The 18,736-nt window shown below is 42.7% G+C and overlaps 2 protein-coding genes across 4 annotated transcripts; both read left to right on the forward strand.

Moving 5' to 3' along the window:
* The first annotated feature begins 474 nt into the window (after positions 1-474).
* On the forward strand, positions 475-6,073 carry LOC112899681 (WD repeat-containing protein 44-like). The gene is made up of 7 exons (XM_025968252.1): positions 475-1,940; positions 3,426-3,516; positions 3,605-3,762; positions 3,841-3,892; positions 3,982-4,064; positions 4,160-4,253; positions 4,891-6,073. The coding sequence occupies exons 1-7, from the start codon at positions 627-629 to the stop codon at positions 5,445-5,447; spliced, it is 2,349 nt and encodes a 782-aa protein (XP_025824037.1). The 5' UTR covers positions 475-626; the 3' UTR covers positions 5,448-6,073.
* Positions 6,074-8,552: 2,479 nt separating this feature from the next.
* LOC112899500 (RNA polymerase II C-terminal domain phosphatase-like 1) lies at positions 8,553-18,561 on the forward strand. Of its 3 annotated transcripts, XM_025967997.1 has the most exons (18): positions 9,088-9,224; positions 9,641-9,877; positions 10,294-10,773; positions 11,315-11,525; positions 11,696-11,853; positions 11,945-12,015; positions 12,151-12,256; positions 12,340-12,426; positions 14,311-14,877; positions 14,974-15,040; positions 15,555-15,685; positions 15,762-15,815; positions 16,079-16,175; positions 16,628-16,833; positions 16,909-16,989; positions 17,253-17,318; positions 17,722-17,795; positions 17,956-18,561. In XM_025967997.1, the coding sequence occupies exons 2-18, from the start codon at positions 9,821-9,823 to the stop codon at positions 18,059-18,061; spliced, it is 2,619 nt and encodes an 872-aa protein (XP_025823782.1). In that variant the 5' UTR covers positions 9,088-9,224; positions 9,641-9,820; the 3' UTR covers positions 18,062-18,561. The 3 variants fall into 3 exon arrangements, 2 of the variants coding, with proteins under 2 accessions (XP_025823781.1, XP_025823782.1); XR_003230062.1 differs by lacking the exon at positions 9,641-9,877 and having other exon boundaries at positions 8,553-9,224; positions 16,909-16,969; XM_025967996.1 differs by lacking the exon at positions 9,641-9,877 and having other exon boundaries at positions 8,554-9,224.
* Positions 18,562-18,736: the final 175 nt, after the last annotated feature.

An 18,736-nucleotide genomic window follows, 5' to 3' on the forward strand; every position in this document is an offset into this window, starting at 1 on the left:
CCTTCCCGGCCTGCCCCTGGCACTAATCCACTTCCCCGAAACGGCAGGGGGGAGCGGTTACCCTTTCCCACCTGTCGCGCCCGGGGGCTCCGGCTGACGGCTGGGCCCCGCGTCCGCCGGGTTTTTAACTTCCCTTCCCTCCCGTCCCCCGTCCCTGCCCATGGGGAGGGAGGACGATTTGTACCGCCTGCCAACCCGACAGTAAACAGTAGCCGCTGGTAAACACCGCCACCAACAACGACGCACGCAGCGGCGGGGAGGGGGAGGAAGGAGGGGAGGGGGTGGTGGCATCACCACCGCAATAACAACGACGACGGCACCAGCGCCAACCACCACTTTACGAGGGCAGGCGCAGGCGCAGACACGGGCGGAGGCAGGCGCGCGGCACGGGGCAGGAACCCGTCGCGATTGGCCCGTCCGACGACGAACCGGTCGCGGGCCTCGTGCTCGTGGTGGATCTGACGCCACCCCCCGCGCGCGGGCGCGGTCGTCGCGGTCGCTCCGCTCCTCCCTCGGTCCTCGCCGCCGCGTCGTCGACGCGTGCCGGCCGGTCGATTCCCCCGCGGGTGGGCGGCGCCGTGTTCATTCGATCTGCCCCGGGCTCCGCGGTCAATGCGGGCGCGGAGATGAGCGCCGGCGGCGGGGAGGAGGAAGAGGAGGAGGAGGTGTTCTACGAGTCGCGGGACCGCGTGCTCTCCTCCTCCTGCTCCTCCACCTCCGCCTCGGACGACGACGACCACGACCACCCGCGCTGGCGACGGGATGGGGGCGCCTCCGCCGCGGCGGCCGCGGCGGCGCTCGACGTGTGGACGTCCGAGCCGGCCCCCGTGCAGGAGCGCCGCCGGAGGCTGCTCCAGATGATGGGGCTCGCCGGGGACCCCGCCCTCGCGCGCCTCGAGATGGGCCGATCGGCCTCCTACGACGGGCCCGTACGCCCGGCGCCGGTCTCGCCCATCTCCCGATCCAGATCAGATGGCGCCGTCCCGACAAAGCCCCCGCTGGGGGCCCGGTCACGCCAGGCGTCGTCGGGCTCTTCCGAGGCCACGCCCGAGGGGGAGGAGGCCGACCCGAGGTGCCTAATCCGAAACCTCGACGACGGCAGAGAGTTCGTGGTCAAGGAGGAGTTCGACCTCCGCGAGGTCGGCACGGGCCGGCAGCTCACCATGGAGGAGTTTGTTGACCTCTGCGTCGGCCGCTCGCCCATAGTCCAGGAGCTCATGCGACGCGAGAATGTTGCCAACTCCGGCTCAAACAACGACCCGTCCACCCCCATCCAGAGGTCCAACTCCGGCTCCAGCAACGGAGCAACGCGACACAGGCGGCGTAGCAGCTGGCTTCGGAGCATCCGGAACGTCGCTGGCTCCATGGTGGTCAGCTCCCGCGACCGCCGCAGCAGCGACGAGAAGGACACATGCTCGGAGAAAGGCGGCCGCCGGTCCAGCTCAGCCACAGATGACAGCCAGGACAGTGCCGGAGCCGTGCACCATGGCCCGGTGCGCGTTAAGGTCCGGCAGTATGGAAAGTCGTACAAGGAACTCAGTGGTCTGTTCATGAACCAGGAGATACAGGCTCACAATGGGTCCATCTGGAGCATCAGGTTTAGTCCAGATGGCCAATACCTCGCGAGTGCTGGTGAGGACTGCGTGATCCATGTCTGGGAAGTGTCCGAGTTTGAGAGGAAACTTGAGGAGAATGGGGTGTGCAATCCTTTTGTTGCCATGGTGTGCAATGGTTCGCTGGAGCCAACATTAGCGTTGGCCAGTCTGGATGGAAGCAATAGTGAGAAGAAGCGTCGGGCAAGGTTCTTGGAGAGTCGGAGGTCTGTGAGTTCGGACCGGCTCATGGTGCCAGAGCATGTGTTTGCATTGTCAGAAAAGCCGATCCGAACCTTTGTGGGGCATTCAGAAGATGTGCTTGATCTCTGTTGGTCCAAATCTCAGGTAATTCTAGCATAGCCATTTGTTTTAGAGTTGTCCCTAGTTGATATTTGACGATTAACCTGATGAATGCTGAAATTTAGAAGCAGGCTATAAATAGTATAAAAATTATAATAGACAGTGATTGCGTAGTTCTTGTTGTTTATTTTACTCTGGAAATGTTAATGGAAAAATTTTATGAAGCTTATTATTTCAGCCATCTATTTTTTTTTGTGATAATCAAGTCCAACCATGTCAGGACAGAAATATGCCTTGGCCATGGCTCCAAGACTCAACATAGTTTAACGCATTTTCGGTGTAATGACTGCCAAAGTTTAAGTCAATAGATTGTAATGCATGAATGCGATTGTGTCTGCTAGCTACCATTAGCGTTCTTCCTCCATTGTTTTTTTCTTTTTGTATCTAGATGCACATATTGCCGATTTTTTCAGCATATAACCATTATCAAGTCATGGAAAATGCTTGCACAATATTGTCTTATGATGGTAACTGAGTACCAAATTGCACATTAGCGGTGAAGTTTTCAGCACCTTGGTGATTTATATTTAAGATTCTAAGTTTTGGTAACTTGGTAGCTCCCATTTTCTTTTCTTGTTTAGGCAGTAATATAAATATTATGTGTTCCACAGTATTTTATGGACTAGGCGTGTGAACTTCTAGAAATTAAGAGTTACTCCCTCCGTCCCAAATTACAATTCATTTTGGCTTTTTTAGATACATAGTTTTTGTTATGTATCTAGACATAGTGTACATCTAGGTACATAGCAATATATACAGATCTAGAAAAGTCAAAATGAATTATAATTTAGGACGGAGGTAGTATCTTGCTTCGTCATGTGTTTTCAATTTTTTAAACATTTATATCAACTAACTACAACTATAAAACGGACTTTGTTCGTTGCTCACAGTTTATGTAACATCATGAAGCAGCCAAACAAGCCATATGGCACTAAGTCATGTTGCATCAAGCCGTGGGGTCTCAACTCTCAATTTATGGTCCCTTAGGACACACATTTTATCCTTGTTAGTCAGATTCCAAACAGCCTGAAACTAAGTCACATTGCATTAAGGATTCAGTAGAGTACTATACTATTTATCAGGTTTTGCAAATTTGAGTTACCCCTCACTAGTCACATTTATGAAGGGATTTCAATTACAATTAGCGACCAACCAGTTGCCTCCAAGAGCACAAATGCATGAGTAGATGCATAAAATATATTGACTTAAGCATTAAGTTAGCACTTCGAGACATATATTCCTGGATTTACAGCGGTACTCTATGGCCTATACTCCATACCTCTCTATGCTCGCTACATATCAGGACTTGTTCTCGCCATCAGTGCTTTCATAAATTCTTTACAAACTATGATTGCTAAAGTTCTACCAACTCCTTACAGAAAAAAAAAGATCACTATGGTTATCCTGTAGCCACTATGATTCTTGTCATTACAAAATTTCCATGTAACACATTTCTCAAATGCTTTGCAGTACTTACTTTCATCTTCAATGGATAAAACAGTGAAGTTGTGGCATATCTCGAGCACTTCATGTCTGAAAACATTCTCACATAGTGACTATGGTAAGAGATATCCACCCCTTGCACTATGTAATGTTTCTCACTCAGCCAGCAGTATCCTAAATTTTCCTATGTTAAACCTGTATCCCAGTGACGTGCATCCAGTTCAACCCTGTTGATGATAGATACTTCATTAGTGGTTCATTGGATGAAAAAGTCCGGATATGGAGCATTCAAAACCGTGAAATTGTTGATTGGAATGATTTGCATGAAATGGTCACTGCTGCTTGCTATACCCCAGATGGACAGGTTCTAATCATCCATACTTCATTCTTTGGTCTAAATATCTTCATGTTAAGGTCTAACATGTTTCTTTCTTATTTGAAGAGTGCATTAATTGGTTCCCATAAAGGCAGCTGCCATATTTATGATACATCTGGTACCTCTCTCCACCTGTAGCATGATCGTCATGTTTCCATGTTTTTTCTTTGGCTTTGACCTTACCTTTTCTTTTACTTTTCTGATCAGATAATAGACTTCTTCAAAAGAAACAAATTGATCTGCAAAATAAGAAAAAGAAGTCCAGTCAGAAGAAAATCACTGGGTTTCAGGTGCTTAGTAGAAACAAATTTGTGTATACTTTACAAGCACAGTAATTTTTTTGTCATTAAGCCCCTGTCTTACTGAATAATAGTTTCTTGAATAGTTTCTCCCAGGAAATACTTCAAGGGTGCTTATTACATCTGCAGATTCAAGAATCAGGGTTGTTGATGGCCTAAATCTAGTTCACAAGTACAAAGGTATCAAATTTGAGTCTGGGAACTTTTCTAAGAGTAGGAGGCTTATCATATTAGACCTTTTTTAAGGCATAGTTCTGTACTGCTACAGTGTCTTTCTCTGCTTCTAAGAAGTGATTTATGAAATGAAATTGAATTTCTACCAATAGTACCAATTATCTGGTTCTTTACATGTTAACAATCTATTCCTGGTTTGCTACTCTTAAGCTTGGTGCTGTGTTTTTCTCTAGTAACTCTGGGGAGCCTTGTGTCATTTCATTAACAAGATTTATGTGCTGTGCTACAATCCTGATGTCTGTAGTGTGATAGGCTTACAGTAGATCCACACCAATCAAATCATGTTGCGATCCTCTGCTGTTCTATAAGATATTTCCCTGTTCCCTTGATTGAATCATGTAGCGTTTTTGCATTTCTCCTGTCATCTCCTAGCTTTCAACAAAGTGACAAAACTTGTCACTTGTCAGCCTCCACTTTGTTGAGGTGATAGGTCCTCGTGTTCACTTAACACGATAACACGGTTATATCAGCTCATTGATGGGTCCAATATGCATATATATTTCTCCCCCTGAAACAATGATGCTTAATTTTTCTAGTTGTTTCCAGTACAAGGGCTCTTGACTCTTGTTCTGTACTCTTTCAGGTTTCCGAAATACTAGCAGCCAAATCTCAGCCTGTTTAGCTGCTAATGGGAGGTATGTGATCTCTGCAAGTGAGGATTCCCATGTGTATATATGGAGAAACGATGATAATCTTGAACGAGGTAGAAGCAAGGGGAATGTTACTGTCACCAATTCCTATGAATATTTCCACTGCCAGGATGTGACAGTAGCTGTTGCTTTGCCATCTACTGGCTCGGCAATGGTATCAAGAACAAACTCCAGGAAGCACGATGAGCAGGACTGTGTATCCGAGCATCATCTGTTGCATGTTGTCCCTGAGAAACTGCAAGCTTCCTGTGATTTCCAATCCCAAAGTGGCAATATCCTAAGCACCAGTTCAAATCACAGTGGTGATAGAGCAACTTGGCCTGAAGAGCTCATGACGCCAACAAAGCAGAGCCCTCGGTCTAGTGCCAGTCTTCCCAGTGGTGCTGGTCAAGCTTCGAGTCGGTCCGCCTGGGGAATGGTAATGGTCACGGCAGGACGTGGAGGTCAGATCAGAACATTTCAGAATTTTGGGTTTCCTGCTCGAGTATAGTAGCTATGAGGCTGCTGCCTGGACTCGGCATCTGCTCTGCAGCAAGCCGGGTGATTTTTGTGTATAGATAGGTGAAAATTTGGGTGATTTGCACAGCAGTCTGGGATGTGGGATTTTGTCGCTCCTAGGTGCACCTGCTTGTGAACTTCAACTAACCTACGACCTGGCAGTCGAGGCACGGCGAATTCGTTTGCCCGGAATTGTATATGAGAATGGAGCCCGGGAAGGACGACAGGCGTCGGCCGGTTGGAGCGAGATCTCTTGGGATCTTTTGCCACCATCTTTTCAGCTGTTTTCTCCAATGAGTCCAGTTTAGATTTTCTCTTGATGTTTACCCTTTATTATATATTCTTGTAAGAAGAAATCTCAGTTCTACAGAAAAAGAAAAGCAAAAAAGAGTTGCATAGAGTGATGAATTCGTTGTACTGGTATAGCAGGCTTGAGATGTTAATGGTACATGAGTATAGGAGTAATAGAGGGACTAGGAAGAGATGCAAAAATTTTGAGTTCTGAAGCTTTTGGACTTTACTTCTGGACAAGGTTGGCCCGGTGCATTTCTGATGTATATCTGGTGTCGAACTGCCGGTTATCCAACAAACTTGTTATCGACTCTCTGTTTTCGATCATTGCTACATGCTCTTTTCCCGTTGTGTCGCGTGGTGTCTGCGCACTGTATACGTCCATTTTTCTTGTGGTTGCTGGAGAAAACTACTCCATTTCCTTGGACTTCAACTGTTCAAATGTTTGGTGGCGAGTGCCGATCTTGCTCGCGGCGGAGGCGCGGCCACGGCGGGAAAAGAAAAATTCGGCTCCCCACGAGTTTGGGTGATCTCATCGACATGCGTATCGAAGTTGATCCGAAAGCTCACAGGGCCGTCTCTCGTGCACCATCAGGAATCAGGAACAGCGTTTCGGTGATTCTCTAGATCGTTTGATGTGATGCCAAACAAACAGGTAAAATCAAGAATTGGCTTGACGAAGGTAATCAGTGTGGTTTTTTCATGCTTTCCTTTGACTTGGAAGATTGTGCTAGGCTTATATGTTGCAACTTCTTTTATTAAAAGAAAAGATAGAAAAAAGGACTGTGCCACGCAGTGCTGATGCTGACGCCTCTGAACTGTATCTTTAGGACCACACAAACAAATTTGTCGGCCTCAATGCCTCATCACCGATCCAACCATCCAGGGGTCCCACAAGCGCGAACGTTTGGTGAGGTGGGCTCTTCTCTTTCGGTAAGGTCAGACGGTTTGGTCGAACACCTTAAGAAAAAAGAATATATAAAGGGGAAAGAGAAAAGGAGTACATCAAAAGAAGTCACCATTGAAAAGCATATCCAAAGAACGCCTTCTGCTGGTAAATGTATGCGGATTTAGACCCAAGAAATGGAGTAATGGGCCAAATGGTTCTAGTATGCATTATGCAACAATAATATTGATAATATGCTATTACTAATTATAAATATTTTCATGACAGTACTCATGCTTGTTAGGACGTTATACATTTCGAACAAAGAGAGTAACAACAAAAGAAATAATTCCCCAGAGGCACTTTATAAAATGGAAGGTATGCTAATTCCGCTTATAGTCACCAAAGGAACACAATAGCAAAGGTTCCTTTTAGTTACGAGCATATGGTGGGTATTCTGATTAATACTACTTACTAAATAAATATCTTTTGTCAATCACACCCAACACTTCCTTATGTTTTTTTAATAGGAAAACAATAGGGGAGACCTAATTGTGGTATATCTTAGTCATCGCAATATGCCACTGTTTATGCTTAGCTTGACGAACAACCTTTACCGCCATACTTAGTACTTCAAATTTTGCCCTTATATAACTAATTATCCTCCTCAAAACAAACTAAAAACATCTCAAGCAGTCCCCATTTCCAAAAAAAGCCTACCGTTATTAGGAGATATCTCGCTCTAACAGTCCTCGAATAGATTTTTCATTTCTTAATATTTTTAATTTACCACAATAATTCTCTTCAACTCTCCCCAAGTCTTGCCACACCAATACGATAGTTGTACTTGTACCTCTTGTGTTTATGTTTTTTCATACACTTTCATCCCTGCTTAACATCATCCGCATTGCTTCTTATCGCCCCTAACTTGGTGTCCCATCCGGCCATCCATCTAGCTCAACTTGGTGACCCAATTGTCTAAATCCGGAAACCGCGCCTACGAGGCATTCAAATTTTCTCAAGAACAATGCACAATATATATAACATACAAAAGGAGAATGAATTATACTATTTGTCATCGCTCCTTCCACGCATTCATGTAATAAAGCGTTTTTGGTCTCCCTTCCTCCCTCCCAACCCGCATCGAGCCACTACCGATGAATTAGTGGAGCTCGGATCAGATGCCACATATGTTGGATTAATTAGCAACCACATTATTAAATTATGAGTATAAATCATGATTTAAACAACTATATAAGATATTTTGTAGCATTGAGCAGCACAAGCAATCTAATCATGATCACAAAAAATATGATTAAAGAGCGAATTAGATCACGAGGTATGTACTAAGTGTTTGTACATGAAGATTTCGTGACCGGTGCAAATGTGTTCCTGCTGACGACGAGTCACGACAGCCAGCGAAGAGAACGGAGTCGATGGCTGATGTAGGAGGAAACCGAGCTACGGTGAGTGGTGACGAACTTGAACAGTCACACGGACGATAGAACCGTGCAATGACCGGTGGAGAAGGGAACCGAAACACTTAAGCACTCACACAGGGTACTTCTTAAAAATCTTATTCACTCAGTTGCCAGTATAGGATTACAAGGATAAGTAGTTCCGGCTCTTGGTGTACGCCAACATCGGGGAATGGAGAGATGTTACCTGGTGGCACAGCAAAAAAAAGGGAGTAAAGACTAACTTGCATGGGCTACATTAGAAATTATTAAATTTAGAAGACTCCGTATGTAATACCATGAGGGAGGATGATTCGTATTTATATATGAAGGAAGATTCTCACGCCCTCGTCTATAAGTAATACGGAACTAATACATGATGTATTGGTCTACAACTATGCCTTTAAGATGAATTATCTATGGGCTCGGCCCATATGCCCATATATCTTACAGCCTAGGGTTTGCAAGTCGCCACCTACCCCCCGCCCCCTTCCCTTCTCCTCCCCCGTCCCCGAGCGTCCCCGCTGCCGCCATTGCCGCGGCTTAGCACGAGCTGCGCAAAACCCATCCTCAACCCACCCCGAGGCACCAAATCCGTCCGTAATCTGCGAAGAACTCGAATGCGATCCGAAGAAGCACCATAAACGCAGCAGCACGCGCGCATCTATCTATCGCTAAATTCCTTCTGGTTCTGGAGACTCGAACAGAACAGATCCACCGGCGCGCAGATCCGTCAACCTGTTCGCGCGTGCGGACAGTGCGCGCGCGGTGCGTGGACGTGCGCAACAGACTCTGCTGAACCGAGGATTTGTATCTCTGGAACCACTCGGATTTGGGATCTGATTCGCCCGGTGCGATCTGATTCATGATCAAGTCCGTGGTTTATTACGGGAACATCCCCGTTGGGGAGGCGGAGTTGTGGCCCAAGGGCCTGACGACGGACCTGTCATGGGCGCGGGCGATCCGGGTGGACCGCCTGTCGCCGCCCAGCGAGCGGTGCCCGCCGCTCGCCGTGCTGCACGCCGTCGCGGCCGGCGCCCGTTGCCTCGTGATGGAGTCCAGTCCCACATCCACGGCTGACGAGCCCCCACCGCCACTCGTCGCCATGCACACCGCTTGCCTCAGGGACAACAAGGTATACATGTGAATCATTCCTGGCACCGAAACAAGGAAACAGCAAAGATAACTAATGGAATAAATGAACAAATGGAACCTCTTAACTTTACGTGGACAGCCTTAGCCACACAATGAGTCTTAATTTGCAGAAGAGAAATTAGTGAATCAATTATTCCTGGAATATTTACTGCATTAATGATTGTATTCAGCATGAACAATTTTATTTATCTGTGGACTGGTATTTTTGACAAAGATGTGACTCGATTAAAAATACTGACTGGAACTTATATGAGAATTCACTTTCATATATAGAAACATGCAAATAGTTCCGTATTTCATTGTTTTGTGGACAATGGACTTGGTTTTGACTTGATCTCAAGTAATAGAAACATGCAAATTAGAACCTGGCCTGATTGCTCAATGGATGAGTTTCAGGAACAGAGTTCCGTATTTCGGAAATGGAGCAAATATCAAAATATATTTTGAGATCTTGAATGCGACATATTGGTCATTTGGTTGTTGAGACGTGCTGGAGGTTATGAAGAATTTGCTGTTATTCAGCAGTTGACATCCTGACATCTGAACTCCACATATGCTCACAGAGCTATTTGAGGAATGAGCGAAGCATTACTCGAATTTGAACACATTAATGTCCAAGGCAATCATCTACTGGCAAGTTAATATGTTGCTGGATTTCATCGGACCTATATTCTTTAAAGAGCTCAAATGTATTAAGAAATATTATTTTGGTCCCTGTGGTTCCTCGAAGTATTGAAATTTATCGTCACTGTGAATTTTTTTGTTTTATTTTTTTTAACATTTTAGATGTAAATGGTGTTCATCTAATCCCTGCTTCAAAAATTTAGAACAATGCATTTTCTTTCTACCAGTTTTCTATACTATATCTACTGCGCACATGTTACTCTGATATGCAGGGCTCTTTTATGGAAACTTTATATATGCTATAAGTGCCTTGTGAAATTCCATGTCTTTCATCGTGGGCTTCAAAGTTTGCACACTTTATTCCCTAAGCGTAAAACATTTATTCTGTTTTTGATCTTGTTCCCTTTGATGCATTATGTTTGCAGACAGCGGTTTTTCCACTTGGAGCGGAAGAGATACACTTAGTGGCGATGACTTCTAAGAGGAACTTGCCAAATCATGCATGTTTTTGGGGATATAAAGTACCATTGGGCTTATATAACTCGTGCTTGAGCATGTTGAACCTTCGATGTCTTGGCATTGTGTTTGACCTTGATGAAACATTAATTATTGCCAATACCACTCGGTCTTTTGAAGACAGGATAGATGCACTTCAGAGAAAATTGGGTAATGAGACTGATCCTCAGCGCATTAGTGCTATGTTGGCAGAGATCAAGAGGTACCAAGATGACAAGTCTATACTAAGGCAGTATATAGAAAGTGATCAGGTTACTGATGGTGGCGAAGTGTATAAAGTACAATCCGAGGTCATCCCACCCTTAGCTGACAATCATCAACAACCTATGACACGCCCGATTATAAGGTTACAAGAGAAAAATATTATCTTGACACGTATAAATCCATCGGTACGTAACCCATAACATCAGCTTTTCTCTAAAACTGTTCAAAACAAAATTTTGTTCTAAAAGCATGTGCTGTTAAAATGTATGTTGCTTCCACTTTTTGTTATTAATCACACAATTCTTTTGGCAAACATAGAAATGTATTGCCTTATTCAGTTTATTTTGCATGATGTTCTAAACTGAACTGTACCACCATAAGTTAATTTAATATATTTTCAGACATCTCATTTACCTGATTTTACTTGGCATAATTTTTTCATGGAGAAGAAAATAATACACAGACCTGATTGTTGCTATTTTGTTCATTAGACAGTTGCTTTATGTGCTTGAATGCTTTATTAGCACATAGGGCTTACCATACTGTTAGGGCCAAGTTACATGGGGGTTTGTGGCTAACCAAAAGTTCAAACTTTCTTTCTTTTCTCTTGTAGAGCTGAACTTTATTTTGATAGTAGTAACACCTGTACCTACCAGGCTTTGATTCAACTACATTTGCATGACAATTGACTTCGTGGCTTATTTTCGCTTCCCTTCTGTTTTCTAGATAAGAGATACTAGTGTCCTGGTACGGCTAAGACCAGCATGGGACGACCTTCGGAGCTACTTAATTGCAAGGGGTCGCAAACGTTTTGAGGTGTATGTGTGCACAATGGCTGAGAGGGACTATGCTTTGGAAATGTGGAGGTTGCTTGATCCAGATTCAAAATTGATAAACTCTGTCCAACTTCTTGACAGACTTGTTTGTGTCAAATCTGGTATGTTTAAACATTTTTTCTTAAATACAAACATCAGGAGCATAATTTCACTGCTAAACTCTAAGTTTGTTGATAGTATTACTCCCTTCTATGAATTTCCATGTGCCTGGACTTAATTTCTTGTGATCTTTCCAGACTTTTGACGTTTAATGCTACATTTACTCATCTAGGGTCAAAAAAATCATTGCTAAATGTATTCCATGATGGATCTTGTCACCCTGGAATGGCCCTTGTTGTTGACGACCGCTTGAGAGTTTGGGATGAGAAGGATCAGCGTAGAGTTCACGTTGTTCCTGCATTTGCTCCATATTACGCCCCTCAGGCAGAGGTAGTGGTCGATTCTTACTTCATAGCAACATAAAACTATCTTTTTTTATGGGTTACTGAGGGTTCCTTGTCACTTTTTCTTCAATTTCCAGGCAAACTTCCCTATTCCGGTTCTTTGTGTCGCCCGAAATGTTGCTTGCAATGTTAGGGGTGGTTTCTTCAAGTAAGGACATATCTGTCTGTATGATCTTCTAAGTAATTAATTGTCATGACATTATCCTGTATCTGCTTCCAAGCAAACTGTCCCGTACTATCTTTTGCCTAAGAATAAGTCTTATGATTTATATTCTATTGGCAGAGATTTTGATGAGGGCATCCTACCCCGGATTAGTGAGGTTCGTTATGAGGATGAAATGGATGGCATTCCTTTTGCTCCTGATGTTAGCAATTATTTAATTTCAGAGGTAAACTTCATAAAGGAAAATGCTTCAGATTGACTACCTAGTGCCTACTTTCTACCAAGAAACATTAATTTTCCATTTGCTAGGATGAGAATGCTGCAATTTCAAATGCAAACAAAGATCCACATGCTTTTGATGGTATGGCAGATGCAGAGGTTGAGAAGAGGATGAAGGTTTGCACTTTTACTGCCTTGTTCTGGATACTTGGCTACAATGCATAATTCTCGAAGTTAATAGAGATGAAGCAAGTATGGTGCTATTATAAGAAATCAAATTGAATGCAGTGTGAAATGAAGTATGGTGCTTCATTTCACCCCTGAACTATCGTGGTGTGATTGCATAAGCCCTTAAAGTATGAAACCAGATATTTGACACCCTATGGTTTCTATTCTGTCTAAATAACCCATTAAGGCAGTTTTGACTTTTGAGGGTGGTTTTGCCCACCCTAACGCATGACACGGGCAATGATGTGGCGCCAACTCAATAGGTCATCTCTTGCATCCTTTTTCAGACACCCGGTCCCGCTTGGCATCCCTTTATGTTCCTTGTTTTCTTGCTCTGACACCGTTTGGCGCATGAATCAGGCAGTAGGCAGCACCACGAGAGCAGTAGGCCATCTGATGCGCAAATTAGATGTCATCACACGCCAGCAGGCCAAGGGCTTCAAAGCAGGCAACATAAGCATGTGGTTGTTGCTGATGCCGTGTTGTCGAGGCCATCATGAATGCAGGTAGATATGGGGGCACTGTACGAACGGCATGCTGTTGAGGCCTTGAGGGTGAGGATCAGATGGCAGTGGATTCTAGGCTGGAGACTAGGCATGCGGCGTCAGCCAGGGGAAGCTGGTTCCAATTGGACTTCCAAGTCGATCTGACGCGAACTCCACTCATTAACTAATTAATAATGTGATTTGGGTAGTCTAGCTTGTCATGATTGCCGCTGTAGAAGAATTACATCACCATTTGGCTCCGAGCCAATTGATTGATGCGTAATTTTTTCTTTTTTCAGTGTGCTTGTGTAGTCTGCTTGATCTTTGGTGTCTCCCTGGCACCATCGCCGTGTTACAGCTCCCTCAGCATGCTCCTTTTTGGTGAGCGTAGACGTGGCGGGACTTGGTGAGTGGAGCAGCTAGGAGCACAGTTGAGTGACATCTGTTGTTCTTTTAGTATCATTGGGGGAAGGAGATATAAAACAGAGAAAGGAACAAGAGGATGGAAGATATGACATGTGGGACCTGAGTGTAATAGAGATAAAGTGAGAGGGATGGGACTGATATGCTGACTTGCTGTCATGTCATCATACATATAACTTGCCATGGTGGCAAAACTGCCTCCAAAACCAACTTAGGGGGTATTTAGACGGTATTGAATACTTTAGAGGGTTCAACATCTGGTTTTACAGATTATAGTTCAGGGGGTTAGGTAGACGAGACCAATACTTTGGGGAGTTAAGTAGACTTTTTCCTGCACAATATGTCTTGCAGTATGCTTAGTGTTCATTTAGGATATTTGTTCTTAGTGTTAAATCATCCATTTTTGAATATCAAAGATGTAACTGTTTAGTACTTATGTGCGATTTTCTTCATTTATGTTATACCTTAAAAATGGATCGCAAATACAACCTTATAATTCTTACAGTTTTTATGAGCATAAAATGCATAACCTGGAACTCAACAGTGGGCACATTTCTTTAGCAAGAATGCAAGATACATTGCAAACTCTACTACAAAATTCTGAGAGGTGCAATTGCAGCAGATTTTTTTTTTGGGAAAGTTTGATCTATAGTATCCAATCAATTCTTCAAAAAGAAAAACCCATTATGTATGACATTATTCTATTTGTATCATCTTCTTGCACCTAACAACCAAATGGTAATGCTAAATAACTTCCTATTTATTAACAACGGCTTCCTATGGTTTTGTTCGTACATCGAATGTGCAGGCTTAACAGAAGTATTAATATATACCGTAAGCCAATAACTTCAAATCTGCTAGCAACTGCTAATGGTTTTAGCATTCTTAAATCATCTCACCTTGTTTGTGTCTGAAAATTTTTCAGGAAGCTTCTTCCGGCGTTCAAGTTGTGAATCCAATAACAACTGATGTTCATGTGATGTCAGTAGCTGCTAAAGAGCACTTTGCTACACCTGCATTCTCATCTACCCCAATAGCACCACCACTGGGCATGATTCCTTCGAATAATGAGCATGTTCCCCAGCCTCCTCCATTCAGCCAGCCAGTTGCTCAATCTGGTCTTGTGGATCCTTCACAAGGTTCTCCAGCTAGAGAAGAGGGTGAGGTTCCTGAGTCTGAGTTGGATCCTGACACTCGGAGAAGGCTTCTCATATTACAACATGGTCAAGACACAAGAGAAGCTGCACCACCATTTCCTGCTGGACCTCCTGCACAAGTCTCAGTACCGCCAGTGCAATCTCATGGAAATTGGTTTTCCTTAGAGGAGATGAATCCAAGGAACCTGAACAAGGCTTCAACAGAATTTCATTTAGAATCTGACTCTGTACATTATGATAAGAAGCAACCGCAGCATCCATCATACTTCCCCGTCGGGGACAATCCTATATCTGCAGATAGATATAGCTATAAGAACCAGAGATATCCTCCTCAGGTTAGTGATCGTTTGTTTTTTTATCAGAATTTTTAATTGATCTTTGTTAATGAGGTGTCTGTGGATGATATGGTGACACATGCTTTATTTATGCAGCCGCTTCACAGTGAAGATCATCAAGTGCTTCATAACCATGCATCAGCAACATATAGATCTTTTTCTGGTATATTTTTCTCTACTTTCGATGGTTCTGGTGTTCCTCTTGCAGTTGCAGCTGTTGAGCATATTGTACAGTCTACAGTGCATGTCTTTCTTTGTGCTTGCTTATCATATCTTAAGAACCATAGTGTATGCTAACCTACTCGGCTCTCATCTCAAACTGTCCCTTTAGAGTTATGTGTGTTTCCACTTTTCTCAATGCAAGCTTTGCACTTGTATTTTGTTTTGTCACTTTTATGTAAGCAGCATGAAGTTTGTTAGTTTGTTCACTAGTTTTTGGTTTTAATTTCTAAACCAAATGAGAAGAGACTATGTATTTGGCTGGAACTTGAGGTTTACCTCTTCTGAGTTAGTTTAGCTGCTTCTTATATTTTGCATATTCTATTGTGTGGTCTAGTTGTCAAACATGGTTTGGCTGAAATCCCTATTGTTGCTAGCTAAATTATGCAACTCCTTTTCTTGGAATTTTGGGTGCGTGCTTAGTTTATAGTATTCTAAACTTGATTTGCAATGTGAAGGCGAGGACATAGCAACTCGTCATGCTTCTTCAAGACAAAGAAGCAGCCAAATGGAATCAGGAAGATACTTCGTACAATATGGAGGAATCACGGGTGTGTTGGAGGACATTGCAGTAAAGTGTGGATTTAAGGTATTTTTAAGATGAAAAATCATATTGCTATTTTATTCTTTATCTTATATCTTAACGTCTCATATTTGTCACCTAGGTGGAGTACCGATCAACTTTATGTGATACGACAGAGTTGCAATTCTCCATTGAGGTAGATACAATATGTTACTATCTAATTTTTATATAGGATCATTTAATGGGGGATGTTAAGATATTGGGAGTTATGAAACTTGATATGGGCTTCAGGAAGTAATCTTGAAAGCAGACATTAAATTGTGCATGATCCTTGCTGATCTATAGCTCAAAGCATGTATTAATTTTTTTTACCAACTGTTTAACTTTGTGACTGATTGCAAATCACTCTATTATACTTGTCTTATATTTTCTATTCAAACCTTCCGTTATACCTCTCAGGTTTGGATTTTTGGAGAAAAAATAGGTGAAGGAATTGGAAAAACAAGGAAGGAAGCACAGTGTGAAGCTGCTGATACATCCTTAAGAAATCTGGCAGGTGAATTGATGACGAACCTCCGTTCTTTTTATTCTCAGTTGGAGTTGCTAGGCAACGAACTACAGGGGGTTTGATTTTGGATAGTAATATTTCATTTGGAGTATATTTTATACTTGATTGGTCATGGGTAGTTTTATTTTCAGTAGTTGACTTCTGACTTTCTGAGGTCCGATCGAAGTGTCAAAACTGTGGAATAGTTTTATCATTCTGGTTCGCTAATCTAAGGTTGCTTAAATGTTTGTGTCTTTGGATTTTTCTACCTATTTGCATTTTGTTTGATGGCCTGATCATAGTATTCAGAATCTTGCTTTTTCCTTCCTGAATTAAGTACAGAATGCCTCTAAGAAAGGGTGGAAATTACAGAATCCAGCAATCTTCTCATAAAGCTTTGCATAAGTCTCTCTTCCTTTTGTATAAAACATGCATATATTTGACTTCAACTTCATTTGTAGACAAATTTCTATCATGGGACCCAGATAAGATGACAGTTGCGAAGGAGAATGGTTTTAATAGCTATCCAAACTCACATAGATATTCAGGAAGCAATAGAGACGATATGTTACCAATTGCAAGCACTTCAGATGAGTCTAGATATATGAATGACAGAATCGACGACTTAAGAAAACCTGGTGGTTCTGTTGCTGCTCTCAAGGAGCTTGTAAGTTGCTTCCTTAATTACCGGCTCTTGGACAATTAGGCTCTTTTAACTAAAGGATGTTATGGTACATTGCAGTGTACGGTTGAAGGGTATAATTTAGTATTCCAATCTCAGCCTTCTACAGATGGTTCAGCAGGTAAAGAAGTTCGTGCTCAGGTCAGTACATCTGGATGAAATGATCACATAGTATGTCTAGTACATCGTACAATCTTGATATTATAAGATCAATTAGTGAAAGTAGACCTGCTACTATTTAACCTTGTGATAGTACATGATTTGTCGTATGCTATTGTCATTGGTCAAGAGTTTTTCTTCTTTTTGATTCAATTTGATCCGATGGCTTAAGCAGAGAATCTTGTTTGCTTTCATGCTAACTGTAGCTCATTGTTCTTATTCCGAAGTTGTGTTTGGTTTTTCAGGTAGAAATAGGTGGGCAAATCCTAGGGAAAGGAGTTGGAGCAACATGGGAGGAAGCTAAGCTGCAGGTTTTAAGCAGATTTAATAAATAGTTCAATCCTTTCTTTTGTTCTTGGGGGTCTTAAAATGAAAAAAATAAGCATGGGTCTTCATTTTCACTTGTATTAGGCAAAGGAGGATTTTTCTCTCTATTAGGCAACTGGTTGTCTTGTTTCAGTCAAAAGTTTGTTTGCACATTAAACAACCTTTGCTACTAGCTGGTTTGGAATCAAAGTAACCACTGAAGTATTGCTTTTTAAGAGACATGAAAACAACGAAAAGTACTGTCCTATTGTGCAATGTGATAAATGACAGAAATTGCATGAGCATGTTGTTTTTGTACAAAAGGGAGCCTTTTATTTTAAATGAAGTGTGCAGTTCATCTACACCCTCCATTATTGAACTGTTCATTTACATAATTCCTTTTAATAGGCTGCTGATGAGGCTTATGGAACGTTGAAATCCATGCTCGGTCAACTTGCGCAAAGACAGTCTGCATCTCCAAGGTGATGGTTTGGTACTGTGTGTCTATGTTTTCCATTTATTCGAGGGTTAGCTTTCTATCAAAGACCATAATTTCTTGGCATTTTTTAGGGTGGATATTGGTTCTTGTACAACGTCCCAAGTCTTAGCAAGCTTGCTCTATAATATTTTCTCTTTGGACAGGTCATTTGCGCCCAATTTTAATAAGCGCTTCAAGCCAGATTTCTCGCAGACAATGCAAAGGATTCCTTCGGGCAGATATTCTAGAGACGACAGTCGTTTTCCTTGACAGTAGTCTGAAGTATGCACTTCTTAATCTCATGAGAAGAATCAGGAAACCTTGGCAGAGCCCCTCAAAATTCTGTAATTGCAAGTGCGGGAGGGCACGAGTTGTACGTGATGATGCCTGTGTGTCGCGTTTTCAGTTCGTGTACAGGTTTCTTCTCACCATCATCATCTTCAAGCGGCCATTATCCGTGATTTCTACTGCTGTTGTAACCTGATCTGAAGAGCTCTTGGAGATGTGTTCTGACCTGTGTCGAATCCGTATATTTCTGATGTCGGAACTGAGTGGATCTTAGAGCGATGCTGTTTGCGTAGATTACCATTTTTTGTACACACCTAGATCAGATTAGGCTCTAGTGGTTATTGGTATTCGCTGGGGACGAAAGCGGATCAGATCAGGTTGGAAAATAGTATAATGCCTTTTTGATACGCTAATCCATTTTTTTGCCGGATGAGCGGATATTATAAGGATGTGATGACGGATATGGTTTTTTTATGATGTTAGAATCAGTGTGAAGTCTGATCGGTGTGGATTAAAATAGTTGAATAATACATGGATAATTCATGAATCAAAGGTATACTCCAAGTAACATGCTCACCTGTATAGTCTACAACGCAGTTCACAAATCACATATAAAGTGAGATTAATATTTTTTTGACACTTTAGATGTAATTTAAC

The sequence above is a fragment of the Panicum hallii genome, chromosome 7 (genome assembly GCF_002211085.1).
Source record: "Panicum hallii strain FIL2 chromosome 7, PHallii_v3.1, whole genome shotgun sequence".
Lineage (NCBI taxonomy): Eukaryota > Viridiplantae > Streptophyta > Magnoliopsida > Poales > Poaceae > Panicum > Panicum hallii.